General features: G+C 49.2%; 1 protein-coding gene across 1 annotated transcript in view; it reads left to right on the forward strand.

Annotated features, from left to right (window-relative positions):
- Npepl1 (aminopeptidase like 1) overlaps positions 1-5,930 on the forward strand; it is a 31,537-nt gene extending 25,607 nt beyond the window's left edge. Inside the window, exons 7-12 of the mRNA XM_075963240.1 lie at positions 2,645-2,722; positions 3,654-3,754; positions 4,014-4,137; positions 4,346-4,522; positions 4,873-4,983; positions 5,321-5,930. Coding sequence (XP_075819355.1) covers positions 2,645-2,722; positions 3,654-3,754; positions 4,014-4,137; positions 4,346-4,522; positions 4,873-4,983; positions 5,321-5,482 — 753 coding nt within the window. The 3' untranslated portion in view covers positions 5,483-5,930. The remainder of the gene's footprint in view (positions 1-2,644; positions 2,723-3,653; positions 3,755-4,013; positions 4,138-4,345; positions 4,523-4,872; positions 4,984-5,320) is intronic.
- Positions 5,931-18,696: the final 12,766 nt, after the last annotated feature.

Here is an 18,696-nt window from a genome sequence, read left to right on the forward strand (position 1 = left end):
GCTACTATGAACATAGTTGAGCACATGTCCTTTTGGTATGATTGAGCATTTTGGGGGGTATATATTTAAATGTAGTATTGCTGAGTCTTGAGTTAGATTGTTTCCCAATTTTCAGAGATATTGCCAGACTGATATCCAGTGTGCTGTACCATTTTTCACTCTCACCAGCAATGCAGGAGTGTTCCCTTTACCCCACATCCTTTCCAGCATAAGTTGTCATCAGTGTATTTGATCTTGGTCATTCTTACAGGTATAAGATCGAATCTCAGAGTTGTTTTGATTTGCATTTCTCTGATGACTAAGGATTTTGAGCATTTCTTTAAGTGTTCTCAGCCATTTCAGATTCATCTGTTGAGAGTTCTCTATTTAGGTCTGTACCCCATTTTTTATTGGATTGTTTTTAATTTTGATGACTGGTTTCTTGATTTTTGCATATTTTGGAGATCAGCCCTCTGTCCAATGTGTGGTTGATGAATATCTTTCCCCATTCTGTAGGCTGTTGACTGTGTCTTTTGCTTTACAGAAGCTTCTCAGTTTCAGGAGGTCCCATTTATTAATTGTTGCTCTCAGTGTCTATGCTACAGGGGTCATTCTTAGGAAGCTGCCTCCTTGCCAATGTGTTCAAGTGTACTTCCCACTCTCTCTTCTGTGAGGTTCAGTATGGTTGGTTATATGTAGAGGTCTTTGATCGATTTGAACTTGAGTTTTGTGCATGGCGATAGATTTGGATCTATTTTCATTCTTCTGCATGTTGATATCCAGTTATGCCAGCATCATTTGTTGAATGTGCTTTCTTTTTCCCATTTTAAATGTTCTGCTTCTTTGTCAAAAAACAGGTGTTTGTAGGTGTGTGCATTGATATCTGGGTCTTCAATTCAGTTCCATTGTTCCTTCTGTCTGTTTCTATGCCAATACCAGGCTGTTTTCATTCCTGTAGCTCTGTAGTAGAGTTTGAAGTCAGAAATTGTGATGCCTCCAGAAGTTCCTTTATTGTACAGAATTGTTTTGACTCTGCTGGGTATTTTTTTTTTTTGTGAAATTGAGTATTGTCCTCTGTCGTCTGTGAAGAATTCTGCCAGGATTTTGATGGAGATTGCATTGAATCTGTAGATTGCTTTTGGTAAGATTGCCATTTTTGCTATGTTAATTCTACCTATTCAAGAACATGGGAGATTTTTCCATTTTCTAATGTCTTCTTCAATTTCTTTTCAAAGATTTAATGTCTTTTCATACAGGCCTTCCATGTGTGATTAGTGTTACTCCAATGTATTTCATTTGTGGCTGTTGTGAAGGGTGATTCTTCTCTGCTTTCTTTCTCAGCCCTGTTATCATCTGTATAATGGAGGTCTTCTGATTTTTCTTTGAGTTTATCCTGTATTGCTACCTTATGGAAAGTGTTTATGAATTGTCAGAATTCCTTGGTAGAATTTTTGGGGTCTGTCTTATCATCAGCAAATAGTGAGCGTTTGTCCTGTATTTATTTCAAATCAGAACTTGTCAATTGGAGTGGAAACCTATACAGCAGAAACACGTGTAACAACATAGGTAGTTCGTAAGAGGTGATATTTGCATTGGTGTCGGGGGGCTTCAGCTTAGACCCACCAGTGAACTGAATATGGCAGTGTGTCGTTACCACCTACTGATGACTTGATGGTAATGTTTTAAGATATGACTAACATACTCTCTTTCCAGCCAGATATTAACTAGTAAACATAGAGAAGAATTGGCATCCGTCTAGGCCTCCCCAGTAAAGCTCCAATGCTGGGCAAATATAGGCCAGTGCAGGCGGCTTCAGCTGTCACTGCAGGCATAGCTGGAAGCAGGGCTGTGAGGAGTGTGAGTGTCTGTGGCAGGAGGGGCAGGGATCCAGGGCTGGTGCTTGGAGGACAAGTGAATTAGGATTCAAAGTAAGCTGTGTCCTCCCTGTGAATGGAGATGGAGGGACCAAAGTCAAGCACAATTTGTTTGACTGTGGTTGGACCCAACTCCTAGATACCAGAGCCACTCACAGTGGCTGCTAGCCTATACTCAGGTAGGATGGGATAGACATGAGTCTGGGTTTACCCCAGTCCCTCCTTAGTAGACACAGCAGGAACCTGAGGTAAGTGGGGAACATAGGCAAAACAGCTTATTGGCAAACACTTCACCTCCAGTCTGTATGAGGAGGGACCCGCAGTTCTGATTGCCACTGGGAAGCCTGGCCAGGCCTGTTGAGGTGCTGACTGGATGGCTCACTCCACGTGAGACTCTGTCTTTATGGAGTTTGGGTGAGGAAGAAGACAGAGGTCCTGAGTGTAGACTCCCAAGATTGCCTGTGGTCAAGGGCTCTGTGGGAGAACCTATACATGGTGAATCTGGCCAGTGGGTAGCTTCTTGGTCACCCTCTATTGTATTATCTATTGCTCCGTAGCTCTAAAGCTGCACAGAAACACAAGGTCTATCACCACCACTTCTGAACCTCTCTTCCTCTTGCTTTGGTAGAAGACTCTCTCTGGGTGGCGCGTTTCATGAATGGCGCTCAGAGAGGCCTGTATAAGACAAGGCCCTGGTGTGCTGTGCAGATTGGAGCCTGTGAGCCTGCTGCCAGCTGTGTCCGTGTTCGTGTGGCTCATTCCCTCTCTTCTGGTTCTTTGTGTCCCTCTAGACCACTATGCCAGGGATGAAGCGAGATTGTGGGGGTGCCGCAGCCATCCTGGGAGCCTTCAGAGCCGCCATCAAGCAGGTAAGGGCATGAGTTCTCGTTTTCCTCCTTCAATCTTGGCCCTCCTCTCTCCCCGATTCCACTTCCCTGACCGTGGAACTTAGCAGGGATTGTTTGGTAAGAAGGCCTAGCTTAGAGTGCCTGCTGAAGGAAGCAGCCATGGCTGGACATGTGTGGAGAAGTCCTTCTCTCTTGTCGGTGATTTGGCATCTAAGACATGCTGGCAAGGAAATGCTCAGCAGGTCAGTTTTGGACTTCCCACCAGCCAGTGCTGCGGTACTCACTGATGGGCAAGACGGGTACTGGACCTACAGGTAGCTGCAGCCAGTAGCTTAAGGGTTCTGAGACCCCCTCATACACCCGCATATACACACAAGAGCCCCTGCCCTCCCCTGGTTAACTCACTTGTCCACTTGGCCCTGGCCTCTCCCTCCATCGTCTTGAAAAAGAGTATGCCTCAGAAAGAGTCTCAGAATGAACACAGCGGCAGTGATGCGGCCCACAGGATACCTGATGTAGGGAGGGCCGCTTGTTTGTCCCGGCCGCCCGGCACAGCCACACTGTAGGGGTCACACTGAAGGAATGCAGAAATGGGGGTGATTACTACTGGCAGGAAGAACTGTGGAAGTAAAGCTATCAGTCCCTCAGTAGCAATTGTTTGGGGGTAAGAATGATGGTCAGGAGGTTGAGGCAGGAGGATTGTTCAAATCGAAGGTTCTTCATATGCTGTGTAGAGAAGTCTGCTGCACCCTAGAGGGCTTTGCCCCTTCTAGCAAGGATTTCCCCAATTATACCTTCAGCTCTGAGCCCTGCTTCCTGCTCCTGGGGGCCCTACTAGTCTGTCTGTCTGCTACTGTCTGCAGGTCTGAGAGCACCTGGCTCTCCCTTCCCTTTCACCCCTTCCAGAACTTCTGGTCTGTAATGGGACCTCTTAACCTGCTTCTCCTCTTAGGGTTTCAAAGATAACCTCCATGCTGTGTTCTGCTTGGCTGAGAATGCGGTGGGCCCCAATGCCACCAGACCTGATGACATTCACCTTCTGTACTCAGGAAAGTAAGGCTAGCCCTCTCTCAGCTCTGGAACTATTGTTTAGACTTTGGGCTTCCTCCCAGAGCCAGGCTAGGTCAGTCTGAGCCTAACCCAGGGTGTGGGAGAAGCCTACCCCTGCCTCCCACCTGCGATGTTCCTGGGGAGGGCACATGTCACGGAGATGGGGGAGCTGCAGGGACTGGGCTCTCCAGTAACAAAGAGGGTTGGTTGCTCAGCACTCTGGCCAGCTGAATTCCTGAACTGGGGTCTGTGTCACACCCAGGACTGTAGAGATAAACAACACAGATGCTGAGGGCAGGCTGGTGCTAGCTGATGGGGTATCGTATGCTTGCAAAGACCTGGGAGCTGACATCATCGTGGACATGGCCACACTGACTGGAGCACAGGTGAGTGTCACACATCGCCCCTGCACTCCTATTGGCAGCTGTCCTTTGGAGACAAGGAAGTGTGCGCTCGTCCTGTTGCTGTTCCCGGCCTGTCTGTCCTTTCGCCTCCCCCATGGTGTGTTTCTGGTGCCTGTGGCTCAACTTCTGCCATTTGTGTTTCTCCTCTGTCCTCCCTGGCATGGTTGCTTCTTTTGTGTCCTTTGCCTAGGGCATTGCCACAGGGAAGTACCATGCAGCCGTGCTCACCAACAGTGCCGAGTGGGAGGTAGCCTGCGTGAAGGCTGGCCGGAAGTGCGGGGATCTGGTTCACCCGCTGGTCTACTGCCCCGAGCTGCACTTCAGCGAGTTCACCTCTGCCGTGGCTGACATGAAGAACTCCGTGGCGGTAGGTGTGGGCCTGCACTAATGTGCAGAGCTGTGCCCCTGGGGAGTCTGTGAGCCAGGAGACCAGTGTGAACAGTGCAGAGGTCAGGTGTGACTTCATTCAGGACACACTCAGTGAACATGCTTGGTGAACAGACTCCACACCGGGGTCTGACTTAGTTGCCCCTTCAGGTTCTTTGTGGTCCTCCCGTGTCCCGGAGGAGGTAGAAACCTTGTTCTAGGTTGGAGCCATCAGGTCAGCAGGTATCTCTGTGCCTAAGGCTGCAGGATAAGGGTACGTTAGATAGACTGTCCAGACTCCTCCCACTGCTAGGAACAGGATGTCACCAGCTGTCCTCCTCCTGTCCTCAGGACCGAGACAACAGCCCCAGCTCCTGTGCTGGCCTCTTCATTGCTGCACACATCGGATTTGACTGGCCTGGGGTCTGGGTCCATCTAGACATCGCAGCTCCGGTGCATGCTGTAAGTGCCTCCGGGGGGCTCCTCAAGGCCAGGTGACCCGAGCCCCCTTGCCTCAGAGCTGCTTCTGAGATCATCAGAAAGATTCTGTGTTGTGCGTCAGATTGCCTGTGGCCCAGCCTCCAGCCAGCCGTGGTCTCCCTGACCTCTGGTCTCTTCATCCCTGAATAACTGCTGTGTCGCAGTCCTCCCTCCCGGCCATCCTCACCTGAGCTGAACAGGAGGCACGGGCCTTCTCACTCTGAGCTATGGCTTCTAACTAGGCTATGCCCACCACCTCTGAGCATGTCAGGACATTTGCAGCCTCATGGCCTAGGATTTCCACCTTCTCTGTCCACAGGGCGAGCGAGCCACGGGCTTTGGTGTGGCTCTCCTACTGGCACTTTTTGGCCGTGCCTCTGAGGACCCGCTGCTGAACCTGGTGTCCCCATTGGGCTGTGAGGTGGATGCCCAGGAGGGCGATGATGTGGGGCGTAACTCGAAGAGACGCAGGCTCGTGTGAGCGTGTGAGCGCTGCTTCCCAGCTGGTGACGTGGTTCCTTACCTCACTGTACACTGACTGATTTGAAGCAATTGGAAGATTAGACCTTGAGATGAGTTTGGCTTCTCCTTCTGTAACCTGTGGTGGTGGGTGTGGCTGTTTTTCTCTTAGAAGACAGCTTAGGGTTTGGTGGGGTCCGGGGAAGATTGTCACAGACCTCCTAGGTCGGCTTCTGCAAACTCACTGCCCCTTGTCCCACACCTGGTCTTTCAAACCAGCTCAGGTCACCTCTGTAGTGAGTGCGCTTCCTGATCCAGGCCCTTGCTCTAGCTGGGGCTCACTGGGGTGGCCAGCCAGCCTATGTCTTGATAGATGTGACTGACTGCTAGAGACCCTGTTCTATGAAGCAGGAAGAGCCTCATGGCCCCCTCCAGTTCACTTGAAGTTGAATTAAATACGACCACAACACGCCATTGTCTCTACTCATGTTTCCCTGCTCCCCTGTCTGATAACCTGTCAGAGTCAACTAGATGGCTTGTTGAACTGGTTTGAACTCCAGCCCAGAGCTCTGGAGTCTGGGGCAGAGGACAGCAGCCCTCAGGCCTAGGCCTGCTGGCCACCTGCTTTGGTTTTCCGATTGTCTCCATACACTGCGAGATGAGAGCCTCTGTTCATATTGGGGTGGACATGACTTCCTCAGCTCTGAACCTGAGTCTCTCCAGTTCCTACCAGAGAAGCCCTAGGCCACAAAAGGCCTGGTTTGGAAACCACTTGATTCCCGGGAGCCCAGCCAGGTTCGAGGTCTGTACAGCACACCCAGGCTGCAGGGACTACAGGGGCAGCCGGCCTCATAGTATCTGGGAATAAGTTCTCTCCTGCTTTCTTTGGTTTTCCCACACAGTGCATCCCAGACTGCCTGAGAGGCAATCAGGGTTAGGCCCCAGTGAGTAGGACGTGTCTTCCTACACCTTCTCTAGGAGGCCATGAGACCAGGGCCTGTCTGTAGGTTTGCAGAATGCATGCACAGGGATGTCCCGAGTCCACTGACAGCTACAGCCTAAGCGCTCTCAGGCACCAGGTCTGACTGCCTTGGAAGGGAGGTGCCTGTTTCTGGGTCTGATGCCATGCAAATGTTTATTAGCTGCTTACTGTATGCATAGCCCCAGGTGGACCTGGAAAGTCAAAAGCCAACTCCTAGGTCCCAGCCCTAAATGAGAAACCCTGTGTGACAATTTCTAGTCACTGTGGGTAGTGGTCAAATGAGTGAGAAACTGTGGGCTTCTGCGCAGGGAGAGGCGTGGTCAGGCTGGAGGGCAGGAGCCTTCATGGGTCATTAGTTCACTTAATTGCTTGCAGTAGGCAGCTCTCGCCAGCTTCCCCTAGAGACACCCCAGAGGAGGTGGGGGTCACCGAGGTGGTCTGGCTCCTTCTCTGGGGCAGCTGGCACCATCATTCCCCTTCCCCATCTAGGGAGCTGTGCCCATGTGGACACAGGAAGCAGGGTCACAGAGCAGCCCAGGAACTGAGTCTCCCTTGTGTGGACACAAAGGCGGCTACAGGGCTAGGAATCCAGCTGGGGACCAGCTGCAGGCTCAGGGCATGGATGGCATGCCCAGTGTTGGGGCTTCCAGGGGTGAGCCAAAGGCTCTGTTTTCCCCAGGGCCAGCAGGCTTAAGGATACAACTGCTTCCCCAAGTGCTGCTCAAACCCCAGCGGAGTCACAAGACAACTATTGGGGGACATGGACACCCCTAGAGTCATGCAGCCTGGGCTCTGGAGAACTGCACAGAATTCTGACATGTGCCTTCCCTGTGTGGATGGGGAAGACGTGCAGAGGCAGCTGGGCCGTCACCACCACCGTGAGGATGGCGGTTGGCTTTAACTGTCAACTTGACACAACCTAGAACCACCTGGAGAGGAGTCTCAAGCAAGGGAGTGTCTGCACTGAACTGGCCTGGAGGCATGTCTTTGGGGAGTTGTCTTAAGTTAAATGCTGCAGAAAGACACAGGCTGCCCTTTGTAGGACCACTCCCTAGGCAGGGCATCCTGACCGTGGAACAGTGGAGTAGTTGACCCTGAGGTAGGCTGTGGTTGTCACCACCATCACCACAGTGGAGTCCTGGCACTTTCAAGGAGGGAGTAGAGCCTTCAGCTTCCATGTTGGGAGCTTGGAAGAGCACAGATGACTTTCCTCTCTGTTAACTTAGGGAGCTTTAGGCGGAGCCAGTACCAGGAGCCTGTGTGTTTCCAGTGCTAAGGGAACATGGAGACACATACCTGAGACCCCTTAGGGAGCAGTGTAAATGGCCTGAAGATGCTTAGAAGCATGGTGGTGGGGGCTGGAAGCCATGGATTTTCTGGCTAGGGGTATCTTGCCCAAGCTCACCTTCTCTGGACAGTCCTGTGCCCCCAGTCACCCAGTGTCTGGATAGTCCTTATAACCACGGGCCCAAGTACCTCATCTGGACCATTGCCTTGCAGGAGACAGCCGGCCAATCTCCATGCTATGCCTTGAGGGAGTGGGCTGTATGAAAAGGGTGTTGTCAACAGCCATGCAGGTACCCATGCAGGTTGAAGAACCATAAGAAGTCACTTCCCCCAAATCAGTTCTCCCTCTCTGTGCCAGCAAAAAGGCATTGAACAGCTTTCCATAGTTGACGAAATACCCGAGGGAACCAATAGGAAAGCAGACATGTTCATCTGGGTTCATGGTTTCAGAGGGCTCCATCCAGTTTGTCTTGTTGCATTGATCTGCAGCAGATACAAGGCAGCGGTGGGAGCAGACAGCCGCGGGGGCTGCTCACCTCGGGGCAGCCGGGAAGCAGAGGGAGTGCCCTTCAAAACCTGCTCCTGCCCATCAGGCCTTGCCACCCCAGCACTCAGTGTGAGCTCCTCAGTGGCTATTCCACCAGTCCAGTTAGCACCCTGCCTAGTTCCCTTTCTCTTGCTAAAACCTGGCAGAACAGCTTAGGTGAGGAAGGACTTTAGCTTAGAATTCCCAGCTACACAGTGGAAAGCCATGGCAGCGGAGCCTGAAGCAGCCGGTCCCATCCACAGTAAAGAGCGGAGAGAAATGAACGCATGCATGCTTGAACTCAGCTCGAGGTGCTTAGGGAATGGGCCACCCACAGTAGGTTGTGCCTTCCCAAATTATTTAACTTAAGGCAACCCATGCTGTAGATAATCCCTCGCGGAGACCCTTCATAGATGGCGCTCGGTTATGTTACGTTGACAGCGAAAGCTATCCCTGACCCTTTGATCCACCCCTTGTCATAGCACCACTTCTGAGCACCGCTGCCTCCAACAGTCTCCCCAGAGGACAGATCCCCTCAAAGCTAGGTCCAGACTGCAGGGAGGAACAGAGGCGAGAGCAGTGCTAGATCCAATCACCTGCTGCTACTTGGGCCTTGGAAGGTCCAGGGCTTCTCCAAGTCACCGCAGCAGGAGAATGGCCCTTCTAAGACACGATGAGTATTTTAGGGAGTTGTCTATGCTCCTGCCCCTAAAGAGTGCTGAGGTGGCCTCTGAGGCCCTTTGAGATGGAAGAGATAGGGGCCGGAGAGATGGCTGAGCCAGTAAAGTCTTTGCACGGAAGCAGGAGGCCCTGGATTTAGGCACCCATGGGAAAGTCAGGCACAGCAGTGTGTGTCTTCAGTCCCAGCTCTGAGGGGTACAGACATGAAGATCCTTGGAGCTTGCTGATCAGCCTGTCCAGCAAACAAGTGGCATACAAATTAGACAGACAGTTGAGGAAGGACACTGAGTGTCAAACTCTGTCTTCCGTATGTAAACACGAGTACCCACATATCCACATCCTCCTCCCCCCACACGCACACACAGGTGCGCACGTGTGATTCCATACACACACCACACACAAACACATATCCACATCCTCCTCCCCCCACACGCACACACAGGTGCGCACGTGTGATTCCATACACACACACCACACACAAACACATACAAAAATATTTTTTAAAAGAAGGGAGCCACCTGGAAGTTATTTCTACAGAGGTTGTACCAATGAATAATTAGGGGACCCCCCACCCCACCCCTACTGAATATATCTCAGTGTGATTCCTTCAGAGGCTGGTAACATCAGACACCTGTCCCTAAACCTTTTCTACCAAGCCCTTCCCAAGAGGATATCCTGTTCAGGTACATCCCTTCCACCACCCTGACCTCCCCCCCACACTTCTGCTCCTAGCTCACTCCTAAAGCACTTCCTGCCAACATCTCCAGTGAGTTCCCCAGCTGGAGGTCTTCCTGGAAGGTTGTGCCCTGGCAGCAAGGACATGCTGTTGTGCCCCCCAAAAGCTTTCCATGGGGAGCTGGCCTGTGATCCCAGCAGGCCCCTCCTGCCCAGTAAATGCCTGTTGAATTTTCTACTGATTTCCTGCCCAGAGCCTCCAGTTTAGATTGTGTTCCCTGATGAATTAGCATTGAGCATTTTTGTTTATTTGTTTGTTCTTTAACAAAAGGTTGTTTTGGTTTGAGATCCAGCAAAAATACACGCTGCGTTCAGCTTCCTCTCCATTCAGGACTTGGTAAATGAGTTGTTTTCCAGTCTGTTCTGAGTCCTTGCCTCAAATGAGCCTCCAACAAGATAATGCGTTTAAAAGCCCTTGGAAAAGTACCAGCCCCACGCACATGTGGGGTACTGTCATCCTCTGAGCTCTCGGGAGACAAGCCCTGCAGCTGGCTCACTCCAGCCTCCGCCCCCACACTGGTCTTGCTGCGAAGCACCAAGATAGGGCTCAGATGGAGGGGGGGCTGCCTCCAGGCTGGTTCTCCAGAGCCCAGAACTTTCTCCACTTCAAGAGGCTTGGGGTTTGTGGTCCAGCCACTGCTGGGGGACTGGCAGAGAGGACAGGTGCAAACCCCACCATCCTTAGAGGAGAAGACCTGTCCATATCCATGTCTGATCTGAATGCCGTTTTGGCTTCCTTTGGGCCCTGCTGTGGTCCTGAGGGTTTTTTTTTTTTTTTTTTTTTTTTGAGATCAATCCAGGGAGGATGCTGTAGTCAGAAAAGCAAAATCAAACCTCCCAACTCAAAAGGCTCAGAAGCCTGATTCTTATTCCCAATCTGCCGTCAGAACAAAAGGCGCCTCCAGCCAGAAGTCTCTGTTCTTGTCGGCTGGCCCTGCCCTGCTCTGGGGTAGTGAGGGGGGAGGATGAACCTTCATTCCCTCCCACGAACCTTTCCTTGTTTGTCATGGTCTGGATGAATCTCTGTGAGATTCATACCTGTGCCTAGTCTGCTATGCACTCAACGGCTTGGAGCTCTAACTAGCTTCTTCACTCCCCAGCAGCAGGTCCCACCTGCATGTAAACACCCTGAACCACGGACCCCTCTCTTGGGAGTGTCTTCCCATGCTGAACCTTAGAAATCAGTCGTTAAAAGAAGACAAAACTGCCTTGCTGGAGGCTGGAGGAAGCTGTGTGTAGATTCCAGGGGACCTGCCTGGGGAGAACGTAAAGCCTAGGGCTTACCTCAGAGACTGGCATTATCCCAACCACAGGGTACCATGAGCCATCCCAAGAATAGCTAACATACTACCAGCAGTTTTCAGCTTGCTAGACAGCCAGGATCCTTGTCTATATGCTATGATCTTGTCCTATCCAGCATCTACAGAGACTCAAGGTTACACAGATCCCTGATGCCTGAGTGCGGAGTGAGGGACATGAGATCCAGGATACCCTATGAGCAACAAAATCTGACTCATACCCTCTGCCATTTGTCCCACCCCGTACAGGGTAGCGTCCCAAAAACTGCACATGAGAGTTGAGTCCAGTGGGCCAGACTGTGTATGGCCAGAGATGGCGCTTCCAAGACACCAATGAACAAATACTCAGGATGCTCTATGCATGTGGCCCTGGGCTCTGAGCCTCAGTTTTTGCATCCAAAAGCCCTACAAAAGCCTCGTGGCATTGTTTGGTAGTGATGTCTGGGATGTGACCTCAATAGCACTGGCAACAACAATGATGAGAAAAGAGAAAAGAAAATCATAGTTGGTGAAAATCCTAAAATGTCGTGCATCCCAAAGGACTCCTATGGCTGGAGCTATGGCTGGAGCATGAAACTACTTGACACAAGCGAGAGACCCACAGGTCATTGCCAGCCCTATGTACAGATACAGTCAACATCGGGAGCTTTAGACAGAAGGAGCCCTGGGCCTGCTGGTCAGCTCACATTGCACAACCCGTGAGTTCTGGGTTCAGTGAGAGACTCCATCTCTCTCCAAAGGTACAATGAAAATAGAGGGTGATACCCAAAGCTGCTTTTTCTCCTCCATGTGCGTCTTCCCACAAGTGTGCTTGAACACATACACACCCTCAAGCAGACATATCCAAAACACTATTAACTGAATATAAAGGAGAAAACATTTGTAAATTACATATCTAATAAGGGACTGACCCAGAATACTTAAACACCTATAACTCAAATTATGTAGCGAAGCATTGTCTAGCAGACACAAAGCCCTGGTTCTTCTTCCCATTCTCATTCCCCCAAAGCGAGACAGACCAATTTAGGTGAGCACAATGGCAGGCACCTATAATTTAAGCTACTTTGGAGACTGAGCTGGGGGAATCGTGAGCTGGGGGCCAGGTCAGGCTACACAGTGCGAGCTCATCTCAAAGGCAGCAGGAATAACAAAGCCTTTAGGAAACAGTGACAACAGAAAACAGCCTAATTCAAAAACGGGTGACGGAGTTGAATAGACATTTTTCCTAAGAAGATACACAAATGGCTAATGAGCGCATGAAAAGATGTTCAACGTGACTAATGGTTAGAAAAATGCAAGACAAAATTACAGCGAGATACAAGCTCACACCCATTAGGGCGGCTGCTATGCAAGGAACCCAGGAGATAATGAATGTTGATGAGGCTGGAGGGAAATTGGAGCCGTCACGCGGGCTGGCATGTCGCGTGGCATGAGCACTGGGGAAACAGCCTGCTGCTCTTCCAAAAGTTGAAGTACGATTATCCCATGACACAGCAGTTCTCCTTCTGAGGACATCTTCCAAGAAGCGAAGGCAAGGGTCTTGGAGAGATGTGTAGGCCATGGTTGTGTCGTTCGCAGTAGCTAAACACAGGTGCGAGTGGAGCAGGTGTGGAGGGATGAGGGCGCAAATGCAAACATCTACAATGTGTATGGAGTGGCCCTGAGGGAGGAGGGCAGCCCAGACCCAAACAGCAACCATTCTGCCATGTGAAGTAAGCCAGTTACCATCCCATTCACCGGTTCAAAGGTGAAACGAGAAGGGTGCTTTCAGGGCTGAGGGAAGCAAGGAGAGAGAACTAGTTTGATGGCGTTTCGTTGAACAGGATCAATGGCGTTCTGGAGGTGGGAGGTAGGGGTGGTTGTAATAGTTCAACACTGAGCAAGATGGTAAATTTTATATTGTGTATATTTTTATCACAATAAAAATAATACATATTTTTATAGAGGCTGGGGAGATGGTTCACTTGGTAAAGTGCTTGCAACACAATCAGGAGGACCTGAGTTTGATCCCCAGAACCCACATAAAAAGCCAGCAAGGTGGCTTGCTTGCCATCCCAGTTCTAGGGGTGGGGATAGGAGCTGTTCTTTGATCCTAACCTAAACAGCAGGCCCTGGACCAGCAGGAGACCCTGTCTCAAAACACAAACAAGAAGACAGATTCTGAGGCACAAAAGTTGACCTCTGGCCTCCACATGCTTTCATGCACATGTGTATACATACCTGAACATATCACAGACATAAACACACACATACAAAGAATAACTGAATAAGGATGGGCTCTGGGCTACTCTGCTGGGAAAGTCAGCTGGTCTGGGAACAGTGCGTGGGCTATGAAGCCAGCAGAACTTAGACCAACACTCTCGTCTTAGTAACTTGGAGACTTGGAGTTTCCCCCAAGTCTTCCACTTGAGTGGCATGCCTGGTGATCTGTTGAGGTATCCTCTAACACAGAACACACCTGTTCTGTTCCTCACCGAGAGCTGTTGGGCTGGATGGGACATTCTTTCAGTCAAGGCCCCACCTGAGCCAGGAGGACATCTCCAGGGCTCCCTCCTGGAAGGCTGAGAGGTTGAAGATGTTGTAGCTTCCTTCTCCATGTGTTAGGCATCCATTAGGCACTGGCTAAATGTTTAAATGTTCTTGCCCAGAGATACATTACTGAGGCGGGGAGGAGGGAAGAGCCCGGAGGGACAGAGGCCAGGGCCTGGGTCTCAGCTTCCTCCCTTCCCAGATGACCCTCCTCTGTCCCTTTGCTCTGCTTGCTCCAATCAGCCGTCACTCAGCCCTGGGAACTCCAAACAAGACAGCCGCACACGGCTCCTTGAGACCCCCAAAGGAAGACATCACATCCTTCTGTGGTTGGGAGACATCATGGTCCCATTTCCTCCCACGCTATAAATAAACAGCTGGCAGATGTGGGGCCAGCAGAGAGGGCTACGTCATCTCTCTCCTCACCTTTGAATGCATTTATATTTATTCATCCAACAAGCATGCATCTTACTCCTCCTCAGTGTCAGATGCCAAGAGGCAATGTTGAAAAGATAATCTCCAGTTTCATGATGGCCATAGCCTAGCTGGGGTGGGGTGGGGGTGGGTCTTCATCAAATTGTCACACAAACGAAGACACTAAAGACTGCGAGAGCCTCCTCAAAACCTTGGCAGCTGATGTGATGAGGACGTTTTGGAGACATCATTCAAAGACGAGACAGCTGGTGGGCTGGAAAGATGGCTCAGTGGGCAAAAGTACTTGCTGTGCAAGCCAGATGAGCCAAGTCTGATCTCTTGAGCACACGTCAAGAAGGAAGGAGATGACTGATTGCACAAAGTTGCTTCTGAGCTCCACATGCTCCCCATGACACACATGCTCATCCACATACAGCGCGCGCGCGCGCACACACACACACACACACACACACACACACACACACACACACACTTATTTTTAAGGGGCAACTAATTGAGCTAAGAGTACAGAGATGCAAGTTTTAATGGAGCAGAAGATAGGGAACATTTATGCAGACAGAAGGAATGCGTGTGCAGCTAGGAAAGGCAGCGACAGGCTGATGGGACAGCACAGAGGCCCCGTCGTTGGAAAGCGGAGTGGGATGAAGGAAAGAGGTGAGCTGGGAGGTGGAGTGTAGCAGGAGCTGAGCCAGCCTTGGAGCGCCATGGAAGCCTTCTTGAGGAGTTCTGAGCAGAGAGCTCAGCAGAATCCATATCCATGAAGGAGCCCAGCCTCCTCAGAAGCGGTCTCCACTCACCCATGTACCTGGAACCCATTTTCACACAGAGAAGCCACTGGTATAAAAGGAGGTTCTATGTAGTGTATAGTTAAGGTGCACCAGGGCACCTTTCTGCACCCGCTCGAGGCTCCTCCCCATCCTGCCATGTGATCTTTGTCCCAATAAGTCCACCATTCACAACCCAACCCTTTCTCTTGGCACTGGAGAAAATAGTAAGCATCTGAACCTCTCAGGAGACCCCCAAGGGCCGAGCATTGTGTCAGCGATTGTTGAAAATCTAGAAATAAATGTGAACCTTCAATAATACAAAAGCTAATTGCCTAAAAATGCCCCTGGACTGAAGGAGGAAACTGAGGTATGATGGTCAATCTTCATTGTCAGCTTAACTGGACTTTGAGTTACCATGGAAACACACAATGAGGGTGTTTCCAGGGAGGAGGGAACACCCACCCGGAATGAGGTGACACCAGATCCTGGGCTGTGGTCCTGAGCTGCCTAAAAATGAGGAAATGGGCTTCCTGGTGCTGCTGCAGTTCCATCAGATGCCCAAGCTCCTTCGGCTGTGGCGTCCTGCCCTGATGAACGGTGTCCCTTTAAATGTAAGCCAAACAAAGCCTTTGACCTTTTGGTTGCCAAAAGGTTGGTTCACAGCAATAGGAAGAGTAACTGATATACAGGGGGAGCAGGCTGCCAGAGCTTTGCCCCTGAAGATGCTCCAGCCTCTGACACAGAGCAGCTGGACTCTAGCAGAAGAGCCCTGCTCTTCCTGCCCAAAATGCAATGCCAAAGCACTTGGAGGTCAAAGGTCTGAGCAACAGCACTCACCATCAGTCAAGTCCAGGCTAGTCTCTGAGAGACACAAAGAGCACCGTCAGACTCTGGGGACATAGCTGACGCCGGAGTCAGCTTCTACAGGAAGAAACCGGGAGCTTGCAGTGTGAATGAGGCGGGACTGGTTGTTAATTGCCAAAGGAAGAAGAAGAGGAGTAGGCAGAAGGGTGGGAGAGAAGAAGGGGGTAAGGCCAAAAGAAGAAGGAGCAAGAAAAGGAGGGAGAAAGGTGGAGGGGGAGGGGGGACAGGAAGAGTGCTCAGAGAGCAGGAGGAAGAAGAGAAAATGTACATTCTCCAAATGGTTTTTTACTATTTACCCATTCTTCTTACACAACACAGACAGACATCCAGGAAAAAAATGAAACATTACTCAGTCTATCAAGAAGAAAATCAATGGACGAAATGAAAACACCAAAGAACAAGACAAAGAAGCAAACACAGCGGTGGCCAAGCTGCCGTGAGGTGGCCTCTGTGTGCACGTTATTGAAGACCGGAAATCAGCTGTCTGAGCAATCTCCACTCAGGTAGTACTGAGAATCTTGATGCAAATGGGAACATCAAAGGGAAAACAAAGGAGAAAAAGCTATAAGAGAGCCACGGGATGTAGTGTGGCCCGAAAGACACGAGTGTGCAAGAGCTGGGGTAGTCTCTGCAGGGACTGGAGCCTTCCCAGGGCACCAGGGTCCCCAAGGCCATCAAGCCATCATTAGCATTGACGGGCACAGCTGCTATACTATGACGTGGGCATTAGCGTCAGAGAGAAAGTTCTGGGTGAGGGGTAGGTGGAAATGAACAGTATTCATCTTGAAAATGTTTGTAAACGAAAAATTATTTTCAAATCCAAGGCTAGTTAGAAACCAGTTAGATCAAAGTTCCAGAATTGAAGGGTGTGGGGAGACAGTATCTGAAATAATGACCTGGAGAGGGGTCACAGCAGGATGAAGAAGATGGAGGGCAGGGTCAGTGAGCTGCTTCAAGGCCAACAGAAATGGTTCCGTCTGAAGAGCGGAGAGGAAAACAAAATGTATCAAGAGGTGGGTGGCTCGGGGACTTGTGGGACAGTGTTGTCCCTGAACCCAATGAAAGAGATCGATGCAGAAAAATATTTTTCTTTTTTCTTAAATTCTGTTTTCAATTATGTTTATCTCTGTGTATCTATGTAAGTGCAAGTCCCACAGAGGTCAGAGGTGGGCTGGAAATTATAGATGGTTGTGAGCTGCCGGGCAGGGCAGCTGGGACTTGTGCAAGAGCAGTACAAACCATTAACTTCTGAGCCATCTAGCCATCTCTCCTGTCCAAATTTTTCTTTAAAATTTCTTTATGTAGGGCTGAGCCCTTATGAGGCGTCCCCTGTCCATGTCAGCTTGTCTATTGCTGTTGCCTTTGGTCAGCTCGTGTTTAGGCAGATGTGCTGAAATGCACAGAGCTGAAGATATAGTCTTTCCCAGGGAAGAGCACACCGACTGGATATCCAATACCAAATGGTCAGCCCTGAAAACATACAGAAAGACATGCATGCACACAGACAAATAAATAAATGTAATAGATTTTTTGATATTATAGTATAATTTCATCATTTTCCCCTTCCTTTTTCTCCCTCTAAATCCTCCCACATACTCCTTGCTCTCTTTCAAATTTATGACCTCTTTTTCAATAATTGTTACATACCTATACATGTGTGTGTGTCTATGAGTGTGCATTCCTATCTCTCAGTACATAACTATAATCTACTGAGTGATAGGACTGTACCGGGGCATCCTAGTCCACAAAACAAGCATTACTGGACATACACGAGCAGATGGGCCCAGACACAAGAACAGTTTAGGATCTCAGTCCCCTGCCCTCATCAGAAGGTTGATCACCCAGAGAAAATAAGCAACAAAGAAACTACAGACTTAGACATCAGCAGACACCAGATGAATTTAAAAAATATTTGCTGTTCACAGACCATTTTGCTGAGTAGTGAAGGACTGTACATTCATCTCAAAAGTTCCTAAAAACTTCTATGAAATTCTCATATTTTAGGCCACAAAGAAAAGTCTTAACAAATGCAAAAAACAAACAAAAAACCTGAAATAATTTCTTGTACTTTATCAAACCATAATGGAATACAATCAGAATTCAATAAGAAAATAATATGGGGAGATTGAGCAACATAAGATTGAGAGATGGTGGACCAATGAAGAATTAAATGAAAGTGAAAAAGACTTGCCCATAACTTGGGAGCCACTAAAGAGTGATTTTTTTTATTAATAAAGAAATTGCCTAGGCCCATTTGATAGGCCAACCCTTAGGTAGGAGGAGAAAACAGAACAGAATGCTAGGAGAAAGAAGCTAAATCAGAGAGTTGCCATGATTCCCCCACTCCAGACAGATGCAGGTTAAGTTCTTCCCTGATAAGCCAGCTCATGGGCTACACAAAATATTAAAAATGGGTTAGATCAATATGTAAGAGCTAGCCAATAAGAGGCTGGAACTAATGGGCCAGGCAGTGTTTAAAAGAATACAGTTTCCGTGTAATTATTTCAGGGCATAAGCTAGCCATATGGGCAGCCGGATGCCAGGAACATAGCCCGCCACTCCTCATATTACAACAGAAAATTTATAGTTTTAAGAGCCTATATTAAACAAAAAATTCAGAAAGAGTCTGGCATTACATCTAGGGGATCCAACACCCACTTCTCATCTCCACAGACACTGAAAACATTGGTGTTACACAGAGAAAAAACACCCATGCACATAAAAAGAAAATATTATAAAAATTTTAACACTATGAAAATGATTATAGGATGAAGCAAAAGGGATCTATAGACTCAATAATATATATACCACTATTCCAAAGATATTCTTCCCAGAACTCGAAAAATAAATATTAAGGTAAAATGAATCACAAAAGATCCAGAATTTGAGAAAGCAATTCTGAACAAAAGAGCAACAAAGGCAGCCTACAGATGGGAAAAGATCTTTACCAACCCCACATTGGACTGAGGATTGAGCTCCAAAATATATAAAGAACTCAAGAAACTCAACATCAAAACAACAAATAGTCCAATAAAAATGGGGTACAGACCTAAACAGAGAACTCTCAACAGATGAACCTCAAAGGGCTGAAAGACACTTAAGGAAATGTTCAACATCCTTAGACATCAGAGA

This window comes from Microtus pennsylvanicus, chromosome 2 (genome assembly GCF_037038515.1).
Source record: "Microtus pennsylvanicus isolate mMicPen1 chromosome 2, mMicPen1.hap1, whole genome shotgun sequence".
Lineage (NCBI taxonomy): Eukaryota > Metazoa > Chordata > Mammalia > Rodentia > Cricetidae > Microtus > Microtus pennsylvanicus.